Source organism: Scardinius erythrophthalmus (genome assembly GCF_964197995.2).
Source record: "Scardinius erythrophthalmus genome assembly, chromosome: 11".
Classification (NCBI taxonomy): domain Eukaryota; kingdom Metazoa; phylum Chordata; class Actinopteri; order Cypriniformes; family Leuciscidae; genus Scardinius; species Scardinius erythrophthalmus.
Window position 1 is genome coordinate 40,612,831 of NC_138231.1, and position 20,986 is coordinate 40,633,816.

General features: G+C 39.0%; 1 protein-coding gene across 1 annotated transcript in view; it reads right to left on the minus strand.

The window, feature by feature from the left end:
- Positions 1–20,704, minus strand: part of stxbp5a (syntaxin binding protein 5a (tomosyn)) — an 80,616-nt gene extending 59,912 nt beyond the window's left edge. Inside the window, exons 1-2 of the mRNA XM_081378829.1 lie at positions 20,211–20,704; positions 17,159–17,256 (exon numbers count right to left, since the gene is read on the minus strand). Of these exons, the coding sequence (XP_081234955.1) occupies positions 17,159–17,256; positions 20,211–20,390 (278 nt within the window). The 5' untranslated portion in view covers positions 20,391–20,704. The remainder of the gene's footprint in view (positions 1–17,158; positions 17,257–20,210) is intronic.
- Positions 20,705–20,986: the final 282 nt, after the last annotated feature.

Here is a 20,986-nt window from a genome sequence, read left to right on the forward strand (position 1 = left end):
TCCTTGTGTCATTCTGAACCCGTATGACACAAGAGGAGATGCTTATCAGAATGTCTATTACAGTTTCTATAAAAAAAAGTGGATGAGAACCAGTCTATTAAATTCCAAAAAGGACAACAACAAAAAATGCACAAAAAAGCATCACTAAATGACTTAAACATTATATTGCCATTTTAGGCCATATGGTTGTGTGAGGAACAAAATGAAATTAAACGTATGATTCACAGAAAAAGTTGCTTGACATATGTGATCACCGTTCAATTTCATTGAACAGACAAAGAGCAGCTATCACATTATGCAAAAACCCTTTTTGTGTTCCACAGTAAAAAGAAATGGTTGTGAGTAAATTAATTTTATTTTTGGTTATAACTCATTAAAGCTATAAAAGAAAAGACAAACTAAATAAAAGAACCAGCTGTAATGCTGTAAAGAATCTGTCGATAAGCTACCGCTTGTTGGTTAAATCGCGTTAAACCTACACCACTTTCTTCTTTTTTTTTTGCCTTTTTATAATCTCCTCCAGCTGTGATCTCTTCAACTTCACCCCATTAGCAACAAAATAAACCAGAAAGAGAAAACAAAATGAGTTTGCCGCCTCTGGAAAAGAACAGTTAGGCACAGCTAAAGGCTGTATGAATCTAACAGCCCTCCCCTGAGATGTACTGCGTCTCTCCTGCAGCAGACAGGGGTTAAGAGCGCATTTCAAGGACATGACTATCGCTCCCAGATACGAGACGAGTCCCAATGGGACAGGAATACTTCAACGGTTAAGCGGCGAGGTTTTAGCACCAAACACCTCCAAAAAACACACGCTCAGACTTAATGCCACCTGATCATACGATACCCTCACACACCACTTATATGGCATTTCAGCCAACGCAAATTACCGTGAATGACAGTCTCCTGATTTTCTTGACCTTTACAGCGCTCGTCCTCCTGCCATATCGCATTAGACGACGCGTCTGCATCAGAGAGAACGTGGGGCGGAACATATGGACACCGCTGCGAATAATATCATTACCATCTCCTACAGTCCACATTGACGGTCCACTAACACCTCATACGCACAACACGTGAAAGACTAATGGAGATGAATGAGATGAGCAAGGGAAAATAAGACGAGGAGTAACACTAAGCAGTTTATATACATAGAAGAAGAAAGACTGATAGGGAAGAAGACACTGAATGGTTTAGTTTTAAGCCAGTTCTAACTGGTGCTTCTTCCAAAACCTTCTTATTTTCAACAATCTACAAGGTCTCATCTATGCAAGAGAGCTAGATAACATTTACTTGCGGACATAAGAAGAATTTGCAAAAAACACTTGATTCAAGTATGTAAGTTTACTGTGACATTTGGCCGCCATGCCATTATTTATGGAAGGATGGATGGATGGATGCAAGCATGGATGAATGGAGGATGGACTAATCATCCTCTTCATAAGAACAGTATACTGTATACCAAGTTGGTGCACTTTTATTACTTATGAATGAAAGAAACTGCAATGAGTAAAATGGTGCCTCCAGTCCAACATGGCTCTAGTAATGCAAGTCTTGCCTTAAATAAAAGAGCCAACCACCAATTGGTAAAGTCATCATTTCATTGCAGATGTCATACCTGAATTTTGTTTTTAATGCTATTTTTGTTTTTCATTCTATTGCTTATTTAAAACGTTATTAAAGGTGATTTTGGCCAGCAGTTTTTGAGATTGTAGTATTTCTCCATTAAAATAGATAGGAGTTGTGGAGGTGTTGCAAATATGTTGAAAAGGACTTTGCATTGACATACATTGACAGGATTTAACAATAAGGGATTTTTCAGCCGAAACATTTTTTACTGGCTATTTTTAGTAATGTGTATTTTTATATTTGCTAGAAATATTTAGATTTTTCAGTTTTCTTTATAAAATTTGTATTTACTTGAGATGTTTAAAAAAGAAAAAATGCAACAATCTGGAGATTAATCAGCTATAATTACAACTTCATAAATTATAAACTATATCTAGAATATTACTCCACTTTTTAAGAAAGTGGCAAACTTTTATGGAAAACTATGCAAAACATTTTGACTGGTTTGTGGTTTTCAAAACATTCTGTGGATTTCAAGATTATCACAATACAAAATCTGTTAGTCACCTTGATAATATTATAAAATAAGGAGAATTTGCAAATGTTTAAGTTTGCAAGGCATAAAAATGGAGGTCCAAGATCAATGAATATAAAAAGAGGCAGCATTGGTCCAAAAGGGCAGGTGGGTCATCCCTATTGTTAAGCCCTGATTGTACATGTTGAATCCTAAACGGTCAGACAGTCTGAATTCTGTCCCCATCTGACTAAATGGATCCAGCTTTGGCATCAATGAAAACCTTCCAATCTCTCTTTCTGATATCCCAGTCTGTGTGGATGTGAGTATTATGCAAATGCTGTTGTGTTGTGGAAGATGTCACAAGAGCCTTGAGCTAAAGCTGACGGGCTAGAGAATGAGAGAAGAAGAGAGAGATGGGTGCACAACCCCCACCAGCCTCCTCTGCTTCTAATTCTTTTCTCTTTTTTTTTCATTATCTCTCTCTTCATTGCATGCTGTCACTTCATTCTGCAATACATTCATTCTGTTCTCTTGAACACATGTGTAGCATGTCCCCCGTTAAAAGCTCTGACCTTCATCCTCAATGCATGTCCTCCAAGGATATCAGCTTTTTGACTTGGAGACATCTGAGACACACACACACATACAGTCGCTGATCTCCAGAGCAATGTGTCTCCTGGCTTTAAAAGCAGCGCCACACCCCTTCAGTGCTCTGCCTTCCCAAAGCTCCTTCAGGCTTTGTTCATAAACCTCTGCGTGACAGTTTGATTGGCGATACAAAACACAGCTGTTTACTACACCCACAGGAAACAAAGTTACAATCAGATTCTTTTTAATGATTCAGGAATGCATCTACCACTGTTAAAATCACACACACATACGCACACCCACACACGCACACACAAATTGCATCCAATAAACAGTGGCACAGTGAACAAAGACTTGCACAAACATATGGTGCAGTTCAGACATCTGAGACCACATCGAAAACCTGTGATTCAAAATCGAATTCAAGCCAAAACTGAAGTTGCTGGATAAAAAAAAAAAAAGGAAAACTGAAAACAGAGAAACATTACGGCATAACCTGATTAAGAAATACTAACAATTCTCTACTACTTCTAGGTCACTATTGAAATGAAGATGCTATGTACAGCGGGGGAAATAAGTATTGAACACGTCATCATTTTTCTCAGTAAATTTATTTCCAAAGGTGCTATTGACATGGAATTTTCACCAGATGTTGGTAACAACCCAAGTAAGCCATACATACAAAGAAACAAACAAAAATAAGTTCAGAAATTAAGTTATGTGTAATAATGTGAAATGACACAGGGAAAAAGCATTGAACCCATGAAGAAAGGGAGGCGCAAAAAGGCATGGAAAGCCAAGACAACTGCTGAAAACTTACAGTAATTAAAAAGCAATCCAGCCCTCTGTCAGTGGAGATTAATAACAGCTGGTTCAGTCCCAAATGATGGCCTACAAAAAGGTCTCATTGCCAATGTGTCACACAAGACACATCTCATGATGGGTAAAAGCAAAGAGCTGTCTCAAGACCTTCACAACCTAATTGTTGCAAAACATAATGATAGCATTGGTTATAGGCGCCATTCTAAGCTTCTGAATGGTCCAGTGAGCACTGTTGGGGCCATAATACGGAAGTGGAAAGACAATAATTTCACCATAAATTTTCCTTCGACCAGGTGCTTATAAAATCATCCGATTTTAACCAAATACTTTTCTTTAATTTTAAAATAAAGCAATTTCACTTTTAGTCTCAGATATTTAGATGCCACTTAATATTTTTTTTACTCACCCTGACATTTATGTAAATATCCTAGAGTTTTCTTCTAATAAAGGAAGCTGACACGGTAGCCTTCACAAACAGCATTACACAATTCTGCTCACGCTGATTTTACAATGTTTATAAAAGCAGCATTTACTCGCAAAGCTTTCACACTCACCTGCACCATTAACTCATCAATACAGAGGGCATAAGGTTGAGATTCAGCTTTTGTTCAAACACACACACACACACACACACACACACACATACTCATTGAGCACAGTGTGCAACTTTGGGAAGTGCATTAAAAATGTATGGTTCTGCAGCAACTGTGTAATAGAGTAAAAGGCCAGAAGAGACTAACAGGAAGACTCCTGTGTTCTCTTGATGTGTCTGTGCACGGGTGAAAGTACGTATAATGGGGACAATGAGATCTGAGCACACAAAGCAATTCTATGAAAACGAGTTCAAATATTTAATACTACAGAATAAATTTACAGATATGTTAGTGAAGGGGAATGGATGGATGGATGGATGGATGGATGGATGGATGGATGGATGGATGGATGGATGGATGGATGGATGGATGGATGGATGGATGGATGGATGGATGGATGGATGGATGGATGGATGGATGGATGGATGGATGGATGGATGGATGGATAGGTCTACAGTCTTTCTTAGACAACCTAGGAAGCCAGGGAAGGTTTAATTTTTTAAGTTTCGTTACAAGCTGTTCACACATTGGCAATAAAAAAGTAATTAATACATGAAAATTCTTACATATAGCCCCTTTAAACAACTGTTCAGTTAAGCTGGCCCTTGTTTATGTGTGTCTGTTTGTGTGGGTGTTTGCCCTGTCATAGGAGGCCGCTGTTCGCCAAACATGGCCAAAGAAGCAGCATGTAGGAGGTTGCAGAAAAAGCAACACTTGGACCAGAAACCCTGTTTAAACTGTGACACACACACACAATGCCACCCACATCACACTTTCTATCACAAGTGACAAGATTCTGAATACTGAAATAACTGCCCTTCTGTCTCTATTCAATAATTTCACTCTTTCCCATCTTCCATCTAAATCTTCCATGTACATTTGACATCACAGCTAAAGGCATGCCGAACTAATCAGACGTAAACACACAAACATCCCTGTTGCCATAAGCATCCCGAATCACACAGGTTCAGCATGAGTGTGCATGTAAGCGCAAATTTGAGCGAGATATGCCAGCCGTGTGCCTCAATGAGCATTAAGAAAATGGTGACTCATCATGCCACACATTACACGTGTACATCTCTCTCTCTCTCTATAGGGTCTCTGTATGATGTCATGACAGCAGTAGAGCAGTGCTCTCAGCATAGGTCAGGAATTAACATCACAGTCACTATAGTCTATAATGTGTGTGTGTGTGTGTGTGTGTGTGTGTGTGTGTGTGTGCGTGTGTGTGTGACATGGGGGAAGGGAGTTATGGTATTGCGTCTGCACTGACTGCGCTGTGTACTTCTGTGAGACTAACAACACAACAGATCAAAATCACATCCTAGCGGTAGTTTGTAGCAATAGACATCAGTCTGTCACAATTATGCAATAAATGCAGAAGCATTTATACTGGTGGTAAAATAGAGAAGCTGTTGGAGCCAATTATGTTATTTGGGCAAATCTTTTCTCTTTATTATTATTTTTTTTTTCTGTTCATCTTTCTAGATTTTCTGTCAAGTACACATCTAGTTGGCTACAGCAAGTGTAAATTATAAATAAACTGCAACAGCTCCTGTGTCTTCTTTGCAGTTTGAAAAAGATGAAGATCTTACAGAAATATCATTGATTTATAACGCCATGCACATAGGGGGATATCTAGTAAGATTTTACACATTAGCAAAATAATATCCTTAAAGGAGCCCAAGAGAAAGCCGCCAGCTGTTTTAAAAAACGCATCATGCTATGATATCTTCTAGATAATCAAAATAGCCTGTAGTAACTACAAACAACAAATAATACAAATCCATAGCGGTAGTGTACCAGTTTGTACTATGCTAAGCTAGCAGACTAACCAGTTAAGGTGTTGTCACGTTTACTATTTTTCAGCATACTTTCGCGGGTGAATTCCAGTCATTTCAATAGGCATCCATGTGATTGGGAATTTCGCATGAGGGCAAAATATTTCCATTCATAGATTTCACAACGGGTTACATAAAATAATGTAACATACAGTTAGGGTGGGCCATTTATATGGATACACTGTAATAACATGGGAATTGTTGGTGATATTAAAGTCCTGTTTGTGGCACATTAGTATATGTGAGGGGGCAAACTCCTCAAGATGGGTGGTGACCATGGTGGCCATTTAGAAGTCGGCCATCTTGGATACAACTTTTGTTTTTTCAATAGGAAGAGGGCCATGTGACACATCAAACTTATTGGTAATGTCACAAGAAAAACAATGGTGTGCTTGGTTTCAACGTAACTTTATTCGTTCATGAGTTATTTACAAGTTTCTGACCACTTATAAAATGTGTTCAATGTGCTGCCCATTGTGTTGGATTGTCAATGCAACCCTGTTCTCCCACTCTACATTAATAATACTTGCATAATTAATAGAAATTTTACCCAAGTTCAAAAAAGACAATAGAAACGCTTTGGGGTCCAAACAGGGGCGTTTCTAAGCTTTCATTAGAACCAAAGCAACTGCCCCCCATCTAATGAGCGTCACCCGGTCTCGAGTCCCACTGAGGAGCTCCGGAAGGATAAAAGTGACAGGAAGAGTGACGACAGTGAAGGACAAGAGAGGACCAGGCCTGGGACATTTATGATGCGTTTTATGTTTATACGCAGCAGTCGCCCATGCGGGCCTGCCGCTTTAATTTCATTTTGTTGTTTGTTTGTCTTATGATTAAACTTTATCTTGATTTTTGCTGGTCCCCGCCTCCTACTCTCCTGAGCTTCTCCATGGGCCTCAATACCTCTTTTTTTATACTGGATATATGGATATATCTGCAGGACAAGCAGCATGTGCAATAAAGAGCTGCATCATTGCCGACAAATGAAGACATTTGCCAGTTTTATTTCCTACAATGGATTGTAAGTAAATACTCATCTCATCCAGTGTTCTTATTGTTTTTTGTATTATATCTGGCTACTATTTTAGTGTGAGAAACCACTGCAAATGATTCAGCCTGTGAGTGAACTATGGATGAATAAAACTGAATCATAAACAATTTTAGACCTTTTGCAAAACCTGTTTTACCGATTAGATTCACAGAGTGAATTATTTGTGAATCTGGTATTATAAACAGCTGACAGAAATATTATCAGGAAAACTTATCTGGTCATTATACAGTAATCTCCATTGTCAGACAAGAATTTATCAGTAATATTTTACCAGTGCAGAGCAGTATTTCACTGAGGCTTATGCTTTACCGACACCCCTGGGTCCAAAAAATGATGGGTCCATTAATATTGTTTATATATCTAACGTTGTGTTTTTAATATGCTATAAGACAAACTATGTGCAAATTCATAAGTCAACACCATTGCTGAGTATTTTCTCTTTAAAACTGCAGTGAAAAAAATACAGTCTCAAAAACGCGGTTTGAAATCCCGGGTGTTTTTTCCGTCACAAACGACCTTGCAACCAATCACGTCAACGAGCAAGTTGGCTTTAGAATTACTATGTTGCAAAGCATGGGAGTCTGAAGAGAAGCCAGGTTCTGGCATATTTTTCTGTTGATATGAGAGTTATCTAAGTTGTTCAAAGTTGAGCGAGCGGGTCTCTGAGCTGGTGTGAGTGAGTGGAGGCGGGGCTCATTTGTATATTCATGGCTCCGCGTATACTAAATGAAGCAAGGGTGGTTACATCACATTCAAGATATTTTAAGGCATGAATAATTTATTTATTTATATATATGTCATTTTGTTGATCAAAATTGTGGATACAATTATTGACTACAGGGGAACTTGCAAATAATACGATCACCAAAACTCGAACATGTGAAATGCTCCTGTACAGATTTATCTCAGTACCTATATAAACCAATGCAGACATCCAGAAAGACGACGAAGTAAAAGAAAAATCCAATTAGACATCTGGAGCAGAACCACTAGGATATGAGCGACAAATCCCAAGAAGCGGGGAAATGATTGTTGAGGAAGCTAGATGACTCCCAGATCATATTGAAAATGACTCGCTCTAATAGCACAGAGATTTTTCTAAATACTGACACATATTTGAGGAATAAGGTCATAAACTACCGGTGAGCTGTATGCACTCGCTTTTCCATTTCAGAAATCGCTGCAGAACAAACTCAAGATTAATTTTTTTTCCCCCTTCTCCATTCTTGTTTTTATGTGAATATCCTAACTTATAATTCCTGAGGCAGGAGGGAGTCAAACGCAGTTAAGGGCATGATTAAAGATGAAGTATATTTAGCTGTTCCAAAAGCCCAATGACGCTGACTGTGGTCTTCCCTTTTGCTGAGTAACGGAATGAAAAGCTAAGAGAGAAAGAAACACCAGAAATTATAAAACAACGATGGTAGGAACAGGCATCGAAAGAGAGCATGAAAGAGATGGATATTTCTGTTGTTAGAGCTTGATGTGAGCGGTTCTCAGCCCACAGGAAAGCATGAATGCAGAAAGAGAGAAAAATACAGAGTGGTTTGACCTGCACACCCACACTACCTCCCTGTCAAGGTCACACCTGCTACTGCACAATCCAGTACAGTGTGTGTTTGGATGAAAGCCACTCTTGCCATGAGGTCCATTCAGGGGCTTGGATGGCAGTACTTAATGATCAAAGGCCATCTCATGGGTGTTACGTGCATCGAATCCTACGACTGCTGATGGGGTTACAAGGATCACAGTCCAGCTGCTAAACCAACAGCAGGACAATTAGCCCTCGTTTTCTCAAAGGTGGGGCTGTCCTGGCAACTGGCCGGCGGCAATCTGTCAGCATAACACTAAACGACAAACTGCAAATGAGTCAGAAGCCCAGCACAGTACCTTATCCAAAAATGTATGGTAAAACAATGGCGGCAGCTGTTTCCAGAAATTCACTCTGAAAAACATTTTACATTTTTAAATTACACATTTTTCCTCAGAAACCATTATGTTCACAACTTGTAATAGTTACTTTAATGGGCTCATTGCTTCTGCCTAAAATTAATACATGATGTTAGCTACAGTAACTGCGTGATTTGTATTATCTGTACATTTATGAAAAATGGACATTACATTGACATAGTCACCTCTGAAAACAGATCACTCTAAATTACGTAACGCATGCATTTTCTGTAAAGCTGCTTTGAAACCATATATTGTGAGAAATAACTTTAACAATATTTCACCTTAAAAGTACACTGGTTAAAGATGTTCACAGTAAAATACATGGTAATTAGTGTTTTTACTTTCAAAAGCTTATATTATTTTCAATAAATTACATGTATTCTCCTATTAAATCTATTTCACCATATGGTATGATAACTTACAAGTAACTAATTAACATGATTTTAATCATTTAATGTGCATTTTTACTTTATCAGATGAAATAGCAAACACTTTCAATGATTTTCTGAAGTTATGTAAACATGATCCTTACATGACACTTACACACTTGCTGTGATCCAGACACAAAATACCCAATCAGACCAAAAGTGTGTGTGTGTGTGTGTGTGTGCGTTTGACAGGGGATAAGCTTGGCTGAAGGGGCTTGAGTAGCACAGAGTGATGGAGGGGTGAACGGGAAGAGGAAAGGGTTTGGGGGGGGTCTCTGGAACTGGAAGTCTCTTTGAAGTGATGAAACAGATCAATGAGCCAAAGACAGACTTTGATGGCGAGAGAGATCAGCTGACAGACAGCTCCGTGAAGCCTAGTTAGTGTGATGAAGTGTAAGCTGGGGTGTGTGATCGCGTGTTGTGACTGACTGACGGGCGGACGCCACGTTTTGCATGCGTCTATCGCACTAAAACCGAAATTTTTGTGTGTGCATTTGAGTGTTGGAATACATTTGCGTTTGCCAAAGAGCCAATGAAGCGCAATGTGTGCCTTTGTATGTAATTACAGAGCAGGTAGGTGACCTCAAAGACACCAGAGACTCACAATTCTGCCAAGTTTACCGTGAGAGAAGTCTGTCTCGCCTGGCAACTGCATCCCATAAACTGCACCGCACTTTCTAAACTGCATAGCAACCACTTAGCACAGACAGAAACAAAAATGCACTGCAGTGATGGGGGGGGGGGGGTGAAGAGGTAAAGACACAGAAAGGAGAGAAACAGACGGCGAATGGAAGGAAGACAGGAGCAAGCAGGTGCAAAACAGACAGAGGAACATCAGAAGCAATGGACAAGACCTGAATATTTGGCTATTTGTGAACGCTCTGCACTGTTTATCCATCTAAACTGGTGTCAGGTCTCAGCAATTTGCTATTGTGTTATTTGTTATTGTCTTGTTGACTTAATGGAAAGAGATTGTGTCTGAACTTTGAGAGACATCACAAACAACGGCATTATTTTCTGAAAATGAAGACCATATTGAATCCTTCTGCAACTTTTCCATTAGCCTTTCCTTCAAAGTGGTGACTCACAAGTGCCCTTATGAGGGTGTCAGCCTGCTCCAGCTCAGCTCTTCTTTTTGTCCTGCATCCTGTCGGATGGGCCGACACTCCTAGACTGTACCAGGAAGGTAATTTACTGTACATTATTTAATAGCATCTCTGCCAACGTCACAAAGGCCATATTTCTATGACGCCCAGGTACCAGCATACGTAAGCTTTTTTACATGAAGAGTTCAGATGCAAAAGCCTCTAAGTGCCATCTGAAATTTTCTTCTAGAATCATAATTTTTATCAAGCTTGTATATTTAAGTTCAGTAATTTCACTTAAATTACAATTAATCGGTAATTTTCATTGCCATTTAAAGGGTTAGTTCACCCAAAAATGAAAATTCTGTCAGTAATTACTCACCCTCATGTTGTTCCAACCCCGTAAGACTTTCGTTCATCTTCGGAACACAATTTAAGATATTTCTGATGAAATCTGAGAGCTGGATCACTCCTCCTGCAGGCTTATGGACATGTTAACTTGCTGGCCCAGAAAATGTATTAAAGACATTGTTAATATAGTCCAAGTGACTCCAGTGGCTCAATCTTAAGTTTATAAAGTGACGAGAATACTTTTTGTGCGCAAAAACAAACAAAAATAGCGACTTTATTCCACTTTTCATTTCCTTCTCTCTGGACCTCGAGTTTTTTTTACGTAGTGTAATAGCGTAGCGCGTCTGTGTTGCACATCACCACGTAGGCTCACTATTGGGCGACTCTGGTCATGTGTGATACGTGGTGACGTGAGATGAAATGAAAAGTGGAATAAAGTCGTTATTTTTGTTTGTTTTTGCGCACAAAAAGTATTCTCGTCGCTTTATAAATTTAAGATTGAGCCACTGGAGTCACTTGGACTATATTAACAATGTCTTTAATACATTTTCTGGGCCAGCAAGTTAACATGTCCATAAGCCTGCAGGAGGAGTGATTCAGCACTCAGATTTCATCAAACATATCTTAATTTGTGTTCCGAAGATGAACGAAAGTCTTACGAGGTTGGAACAACATGAGGGTGAGTAATTACTGACAGAATTTTCATTTTTGGTGAACTAACCCTTTAAGTGAAATTACTGACCTTAAATATACGAGCTTGACAAAAATGATCATTCTAGAAGAAAATTTCAGATGGCACTTAGAGGCTTTTGCATCTGAACTCTTCATGTATATTAGATAAGTGCAATGAAAGAGGAGCATTTCGGATTAGCCAAATTCAGTTTCTACTGCACAGAAAATAAAAAGCGCAAGTATTGTGGGAGCTTTTTTGAAGAGGTTAGCATAAAAATGAGCTGATACACTTGAAATTCCCAGGGCAATGATGGGGTGAACTGAAGTGAACCTAACGCAGACAGGGCGCGTTGAGATGCAGAAATGCCGGATTAATGCGGGTTTAACATTATAGTGATGTGAGGACCTTGAGAGCTGAGTGAGGGTATAATTAGGTTGGGCTGGACTCTGGAGAAGTCAACTTGAAACAATGTCCCGAAACAATGCAGAACCGGCACACTGTCCCCTAAAATCACAGAAGAATGGCTGAGGAGTTTGTGAGAGAGCAAATACAATAAAATATTATATAAAAATCACAAAAAAAATATGAAACTAGCAATAGGTGCTTTAAAAGGGAAAAAAATCAAAGATGCTGCTTCTTAGAGAGGGCTTTTAGCATGCTGACAGCATGCCATGCTGAAAATCTAAAGGTAACTGTTACTGTCAACATGCTAAAACCCTCTCCGAGTAGTTGCGTCACTAAATGCATCCCATTTAAAACACCGCAGACACATCTGCGTTCAACAATAAATTTCAAGACAATTACTGTCAGAATACAAGTGCATGTCTCTCGCTATGGGCATCGCATTAAGACGATTTGTCAAGTCAAAAACTTCTTTAAACTTTCAAAAATCCATCTCAAGACCTCTGGGTGCAGTTCTGTTGCACTCCATCTAGGTTTTAAGAAACCTGGCTCATGATGTCTGATCAACATAAAAGACCGCAACCTGCACAATTTTGCAGGACTAACCTTAACTCTATATCTATTTTTGAACATTCCTAATATGGTCACTGTGCAAAAATAAAATGATTTCTTCAAAAAGCACCAGGTACCGTGTTCTTCCTTACACCGTTCTATACCTAATGCAATGAGGTTTGAGTGCCTGGTGAATCTGATCAGATTTGTTCAGTTCTGTATAGGCGGCCCTTTCTGCAGCTACAGAGTACAGTAAGTTATACAGTCACACACTCAATCATAGGCGGCCGCTGCTGTGCCATTATGGCAGAGAGGACAGACTTAAACTCCTTTGCTTGAGCCGATCACAGCACACAAACGTGCACACACACACACACACTGCTGCCAAGCTCTCCAGATGATGAGTCTCGCTCCTGTGGATTACGTAAGAAGTGGCATAGGCATCCTCAGGCAATGCCTGTGTATGTGTGTGTGTTAGGCTCAGCTCTACATCCCAGACACACAAAGTAAAACAAGTCACAAGCTCTAACGCACATAAATAACCACCACAGCCATGTCGCAGCTAGTATAATTCATATTTCAAGCTTAATCGTACTATGGGACACATCTTTAATAAGTCTCAACAGTGTACCATTACCACTATTGGTCATTAGAGACAAGATGAGGTTCATTTGAAGCCGATGTGAAGACGATGTGTGTGTGTGTGTGGGTGTGGGTGTGTGTGTGCAACTCCTCAATATCCATTTTCCAATGGTCAATGGATGTTTCCAGCAGTGTCCATAAGCTGAAAAATGATGTTTCCATTCAGCAAGTCTTATGCTCAACAATGTTGCATTTATATCTAAAATATTATTACAATTTTAAATAACTTTTCTACTTTAATATATTTCAAAATGTAACTTATTCCTATGGTGGCACATTTTCTAAAAAAAAATGCATTTATTACTCATAATTGTGACTTAATATGTCACAAAAATGTTTCTTATTTGACCTTTTTTACTCGGAAATAAAAATGGGCATTTCTAGTATGCAGATGCAGATCCTACGTAACAAAATGTCAGCATCTGTTTGGTTTTGGAAGAAACATAGACGTGTCCTTCAACTTAAAATCCTGTCTCTGCAGTTTGGTGGTTGGTGGAAAACATAAGATTAGGAACGGTCGACGGGAGTAAATTCATTTAGAAATGTCCTTTCAATAATCAACTTATGACTTCATTTCTAAAGAGAAAGAAGTGTTTTAGTATTTAAATATTTGCTTGGTTATCTCTAAAGCTCACTTGAATTTGTTCTACATCATTAGATGTGATATTATGATGAGATAAGGTATCTTCACATAAAAATACTGTCAGATTGGGTGGCGAGGCTGCAAAGGTTTCAGACACAGCCTTCATTTATTTGTATGATATTTTATTCAAATGTGTTCATTATAAGCCCTAAACATGATCTCTTCAATAATCTGCAACCTACAGTATAATAGGGAAGAGGCTTGAACATTGTGACATACGTCTTCTTTAGAAATACATACCCTTCATTAAATTTGAAGAGATGATCATTGTGAATAAAATGTTCAGACTCATAGTGGGTTATATTCTAAATTACAGTGATTATGACTGTCAGCAATCAGTGTTGAAGACATATTTGTGCATAGCAGCCAACAATCTCACTGTCTACAGCAGCCAAGGAAGTGCAAATACTAAGGAGACTATTTAAAATGTATCTGCTCTACCATGAGGTCATCACACCACTTTGTGCATGTGTGTGTGTGTGGGAAAGGTTGATCGATAGATCTGCGTGCAAGTTGCAAAGTCTTGGGGCCCACGAGGCTAGTTGAGTTATGAGTCTGCCATTCTCTCCACACTGTGCTTGAAAACACAATTCGCAAAGGACAGGGACCACCTAAAACTCTCTGCTACACAATAACCACCGCTTCACCACCCACAGTTTAATTATTCAAATGTCAGACCACTGATAACAATATATGGCTTTTCATAGCCTATGAAAGGTTGTTTAAAGCAGAAGTGTGTAACAAAATCTGTGGCAGTATCAAAACACTGGCTTGACCAATGGTGTGAGTTTAGGGGTGGGACTATATGTTTGGACGACCAATGGCAGACAGTGGGAGTGTTTTGTTTGGTGGCGCAGAAATTACACACTCCACTTTTACTGCAAGAGCATGAAAAGTACATTCTCTCTCTGTCTCTGATGTTTTTAAACATCTGACTGTCATGTCACTTTCTGCAGTCTGAAGCGAGCTGTGGGAAGCAGAGCGCTTTCGGGATCGCAGCGCATTCGCCCGCTGGCCTGAGACTGAAGACTCTCCTCTCCCTCCCACTGCTGTAATCTTCTGGATGATTTTGCCAGGATTCTGCCATTCTGGTCTCTTGATCTGCCACTTTCAGTCATTCTCAACTGGGGAGAAGTTTACACAACTGCAAAACAGATCTGAACAGTGCTACGCAGCAACAAATACACACCGTAGCATGAGCGACAAATACCCATGCGATCTCACTGGTTTTCATTCATACTTTAATTGTGCTTCTAGCACATTTAGATTTTCACACATTTGGACAGAGATTAAAATGTAAGAAAAATCAAAAACTTTTTGCTTCTATTTATAGGTTGATTTTATTCAAATTAAAGAAGCTTCTTTTGCTCACGTCTGGATTTATTTAATCAAATGATTCAATTGTAATTGCAATTATAAATGATTCAAATATCTATTTCAATATATTTTAAAATGTAATTTATTTCTGTTATGGCAAAGCTGAATTTTCAGCAACCAACAATCCAGTCTTTAGTGTCACATGATCCTTCAGAATTCACTTTAATATGCTGATTTGTGTATGATGATGCTTCATATTATCAAAGCTGAAAACAGTTGTGCTGCTTAATATTTTGGTGGAAACTGTGATATATATTTTTCAGGATTCTTTGATAAATATAGAAATCTCAAAATAACATTTATTTGAAACAGAAATCTTTTGTAACAATGTAAAAGTCTTCTGACACTTTTGATTAATTTATCATCCTTGATAGTGGTTCAACAGATTAAAAAAACTCAGAGGAATCAATTAGGTGTTGGTGCACTATCTGAAACGCATCTCTCTGTAAATTAACATAACCTATTGTCGAGACAGGAATTTTGAAATAATCTTGTGTGTATGTCTGTTCAAGTGCAAGGAGATGTGGAATCAATTAGGTGTTGGCGCACCTCTCTGTAAATTCTCTTTTGCCTCTTCTTGCGCTTGAATGGTTTTAAAATCACTTGAACATGTAAAATGGCAAGACAAAACGTGCAAATGATAAACTTTCACTATGATGGTTAAACTTTGCAATTAATCTGCAAATCACATGCATGCTGAACCGTGGAGCCTGGTCCGTACAGAGAGCTGATCAACTACAATCCGTTTAATCTCTTGTCATTGCTGAATAAATTTATTAATAAGCAAAAAACACGAAAAGATTTTAACAGCAGTGTACCTACAGGCTTTACAATCTGGAAACCGTCGGTGCAGTTTCAGTGTCTATCCAAACACATGAAAATGTACATGTACGTTTACAAAGAAATATTTACAAATATGAATGAGATCACATTGTCCCATATCTGACCAGAAATATCAGCATTTCCAAAATCAGTCACAGTTTTGCTAGTCAGGCCAAGATCTGTCAACTAACTCAGAAAATCAGACCTCAGATGCTCTGTAGTTTAGCATGGCAAAACAAAATCAAAGGTAAGACTTCATTCATACCAATGCATTCAGCTGAATCCTGAGATTCCTTCTGCATTGCCGATAGCTCGGGATGAGACGTGACAAAAGAAACAAAGGACGGTTGCACTAATCACAGTTTGGAGTCTCTTAGGGAGATTTTCATTTGCCCTCATCTCGCGGCAGCCAACATTTATCTGATCACAGTCGCTCAAAGGGGCTAAGTAACGCCGATATCCTCAGAGAGCAAAGGCGATCAGTTTCTAAAGAGGCTGTTCTCTGAAGAGCCGCCGCATGCATCAACTTCCACCAGTATCATTCAACATCTGACAAAGGGAGGTGTCAAGCGAGCTCAGAGCTCTTCTACCGACCTGACTGACAGCAAATCATCCTGTAGTGACGGCAGAAGAAATATTTTCAATTAGAGCATCACTGACGGTGAAAAGTAATGTCAAGCCTCCGTGTGTAGGAATGAATCAGGGAACGTGGAAATTCATTTTAAAATCAAAGGCCATCAATTTGAATACAGTGTGAATGGAGATTTTGATTAGACAGGAAGTTCTTTTCAGTCTCTGAGGTGGGAATAGACCTTAGTGACTTGTTCAGTATAATTAATAACTGACTTTATGTACTAGGATTCCATCATGAGGGTGATGAGAGAGTCACTGAACTAATGTTATGTGCCTTACTGATCCTAAAAGACCCTTTTACAAAAGACGTATGACGGGTCTGACTGACAAGCCATCACAGCGGATCAACAACTGGCATCACTTTAAAGCAGATGAAGCTTGTTATGTTGTGATGCAGCATAATGTAGTCACATTTCAGAAAGGCAAAACTAACAGTGGGTCATTTATGTCCCAATGAATTTGTCATGAGCTTAGTAATGACAATCCATAAACACACAAGTAGTAACAGCTTACACCTGATAACACAACTGATAAAGAAATGAAATACTTACTTGACAGGTTCACTGTGCACCTGAAAAAGAGCACACACACTATTTCATTCCCATTGTAAAAAGGATACAATCGCAAAGCTCCGCTCTGAGTCCCGATGGCAAGGATTTTCTGGACAGGGTCGAATGCCATAGAGGACGGCTGATAGGGGAAGCCATGGCGCACAGTCTGAGGATCAAATCAGAGGAGAAAAAAGTTTTAAAAAGCAAATAATGTAAAGTTTAGTGGCATAACCACTAATTAACTTCAACATTCAAGTCAACAATTAAATTCAAATATATTTAAAATGGTATAGTGTATTTTATAAGGTATTTGAATTATATTTACAATTATTTATCTCTCTATTTTTGCTTGAGATGTTCAGACATTGTTGTTACTCGTAGCTAAGACTAAAATTGATAAGAAATAATTTTCAGTAATTGAAATAAAGATCAAATAAAATATTATATTAAAAAACTTAAAAACTTATAAAACTCGAAAATTAAACATTTAAGTACTAAAATTACTACAACTAAAAGCTAAATAGAAATATATATTTCAAAAGAGCACATAAATATTCACTAAAAACTAAACAAAAATGAACAAAAACTGAAATGATAAAAATAATACTATAATACTAAAATAACACTGGTTTTACATTATATTATTATTTACGTTTTTATTTATGTAATAATTTGAAGGAGAGTGACAAAGCATTGCGTATTTGTGCAGCACCAAGGAATCAAAATTCCTTTCAGGGACGATTCAATATCAATTCAATGTCAGTTTCAGCTGAATATTTCCAACTATTTTAATGCCCAGGTCTTTGAATTGCTCGAACAACTCTGATGTGCTATAGATAGACAAAAACAGAGAGGCAGTGAGAACAGAGGCCTTGCTGCATTGTATCCAGAGAACAACAATGGTTGGCTACAGGTTTATAGCACTGGCCTCTGCTTAACAGCTGTCAGCGTCTCTCTCTCTCTCTCTGTGTGTGTGTGTGTGTGTGTGTGTTTTAAATCCTAGGGGGTGCATACATAGATAGCATTGCTGAGAATCAAAGACGCACCTATAATGCTGTCTAGTCAGGCAGCTGAATAGGTTTTGAGACACAGCCTCTCTGTCTCTGTATGTTTGTTTAGTGGCTAAAGCGGGTTACGTAAGTGACGCACACGGGGACGAGTACCTGTCGGCGAGCTGTGCAGCAGCAACAAGCTTCAGTCCATCTCAGTTCTCTTTTCAATAATTATAAATTAAATATTAAACTAATCCAGCATTCATAAACGTCTATTTAATTTAGGCCTGACAAAAAGACCAGTGTGTGTAATATGTATGCACTCACGTAACCTCGTCGCAGATGATTAATTAAAGAGTGGTAAACAACTGTTTCCATATAGTTCGTGACCATTTTTCTAAAAACTGAACGTTTAGCCTACTTACATCAACATTCTCCAAAACTCTCTTCAAAAATAATTTAGCCGTGCATAAAAGAATCATTAAAGATACTACCATGTTCTTGAAAATATTACATGTGGAATTGATTTAAAAACATACTCCATTAAATAATCATTAGACGGCGTTGATTCGTCGTAAAACAAGAAAATGGCATTCGGGTGCAGACTGTGAAGAAACGTTTCACTGGTTGGACGCAGTGAACGAACACACCCCCTTCATTGAACGCTGTTCGGACTGAACGAGACCTCTTCTTTATAAACTAACTAAATTAACGTGATTATCTGCTGGAAACAATGCTGTAAATTTATTATTAATTAATATTGTAGTCTTTTTTTCATTAGCTTAACTGCCTAGCAGCAGACAAAATGGAGGATAAAATGACAGTTATGCTCTCAACAGTTATTTTTTAGCGTCACAGCAGATCTGTAGACACACATCTGAATATAGGATAAGTTTTGTGAACAACTGTGTTCAAACAATCGGTTGAGTGATTGATTCAGTGACTCACTACAAAATGCACTTGTCGCCACCTACTGTCATAACGAGGTTACCTGCCTGTAACAAGGTTGACTAAATGAATTGGAGATAAATCAATGTGCCGATCACATCTGCAATACTCATTCTCTTACAGTTTCCACGCACACGTGTGTGGGCTCATAATCTAATATTGCAGAAGAAGAGAGAAACCTCCACAGATAACCCGTTTCTCTGAGAACTATTAACTCCATCCATTGTGCTGCCAGATCTAATCCAGAGAGGGCAGCTAAACTCAGCAACACTTCAACTAGGTCTATTCATAACACACTAGCTGTGTCTCAAACCGACCTAGGAAACATTTAGGGCACCTATGATGGCCAAAAAAAAATTCTTTAGATACACACCGTGTGTGTGGTTTCAAAAAGATATTCAAGATTAAAAAAAAGGTTAAGGGTTTAAAAGAAAGCCCCAACATTGCAAATGAAATGTTAATCCCAGCACAGTAGATTATGCAAGAAATGGGTTGTTTATCCCCCCCTCCCTCCACTCAAACATCACAGCTTCATTCTATAACCACACATGATTCGGACGCTTCAGTAAAGTAGAATGTCTAACACAGAACACTATAAAGGGAAAAGCGGAAGATATGGACAGCAAAAGCAGCCGTGTGGTTATAAAAGAATCTCTGTGTCACGCATGAATATTTTACGCATTTGTGCGCATTTTCCAAACACAGAGTCAGCTCTTTCCACGCACAGCTTGTGAAGAAAAAAAAAATGTAGTCTTGGTTTGAGGGGGCAGAGTATGACAGTACAATGTGTATATAGCCTAACACAGGTTTATAGGAGCGTTTTAATGTAAAAATAAATAAATAAATAAAAATAAAAAAAGAGAAAAAACACATTCCATTGCTGCGCAACCAAAAGATATTGGACACTACAATTTGTAGAAAATAAAATAAAAATACGACTGACATCATAACGTTCCCATAAAGATATATATAGGCCTATATATAACATTTATATTACAACGCTGTGATGCATCACATCTTCGAACCAGAAAAGGCAAACGTTACCTGTATTCTATAAGTCTGTGGATAAAGTGTTAAACAGCATGCACTAAGTGGCACTTGCGTGAGGAAAAGGCACTTGCGTTATTAGAGAAAAAGCCACATAAGGTGACGTTACACATTCACTTGAAAGCTTCCCCACCTTGCAGAGCTGGAAGTGTTCAGACTGAAGCGTCTCCGGGATGAGCTCGTTCTCCTTGGCCCCGAGCTGCGAGGATGGAGAAGGGGACGACACGGCCGTCAAGCCGTCCAGCACCTTACGGATATTAAACTTCTTCATTTTTCGCTCCGGTGCGAGTGACGGAGGAGGACGGGAGCACATGAGTCGAGATCAGCCGTGGATGATGAGGGGGGAAAGCCGCTCTCGCTCGTTTCTGCAGCACCTCTCTTTAAAGCTCACATTTTAAAGTGTTTTTCACCGTATCCTCCTTGGCTAAAGGCTTGAGCCGTGAGCGTTGATTTATATTTTTTATTATTAGCGTTTGTGGGGTGTCCGTTTATTCTGACTCGGCGTCCCGCTGCGTCTCGAATTCCCTCTCTCTCTATCTCTCTCTCTCTCGCTCCCTTCTCATCTCCTCCACTCAACACGGAAACACCGCTGCAGCGCCGCGCATGCGCACTGCAGACTGGATGACTACTGAAGCAGCCTTCCAAACCCTTTTCCCGGTGACCAGGCAAGACTGTGGAGCGCTGAGTGAGCCTAGCGTCACATTGCAGAAATAAGGGGCGGAACTCTGCACCTGGAGCCGCAGGGATGCAGGATGGAAAGCGCACCAGCCTCTCCAAGTCATCACATAATGTCATAATATAGCCTATAGGCTATATCAATTCATCAGATTGCCTGCACTTTGTAAAATGGATTTGACAAGAAGTTTTTTCAGGATATTGCTATCTCTGAAGGATAATATCTAGGCACGA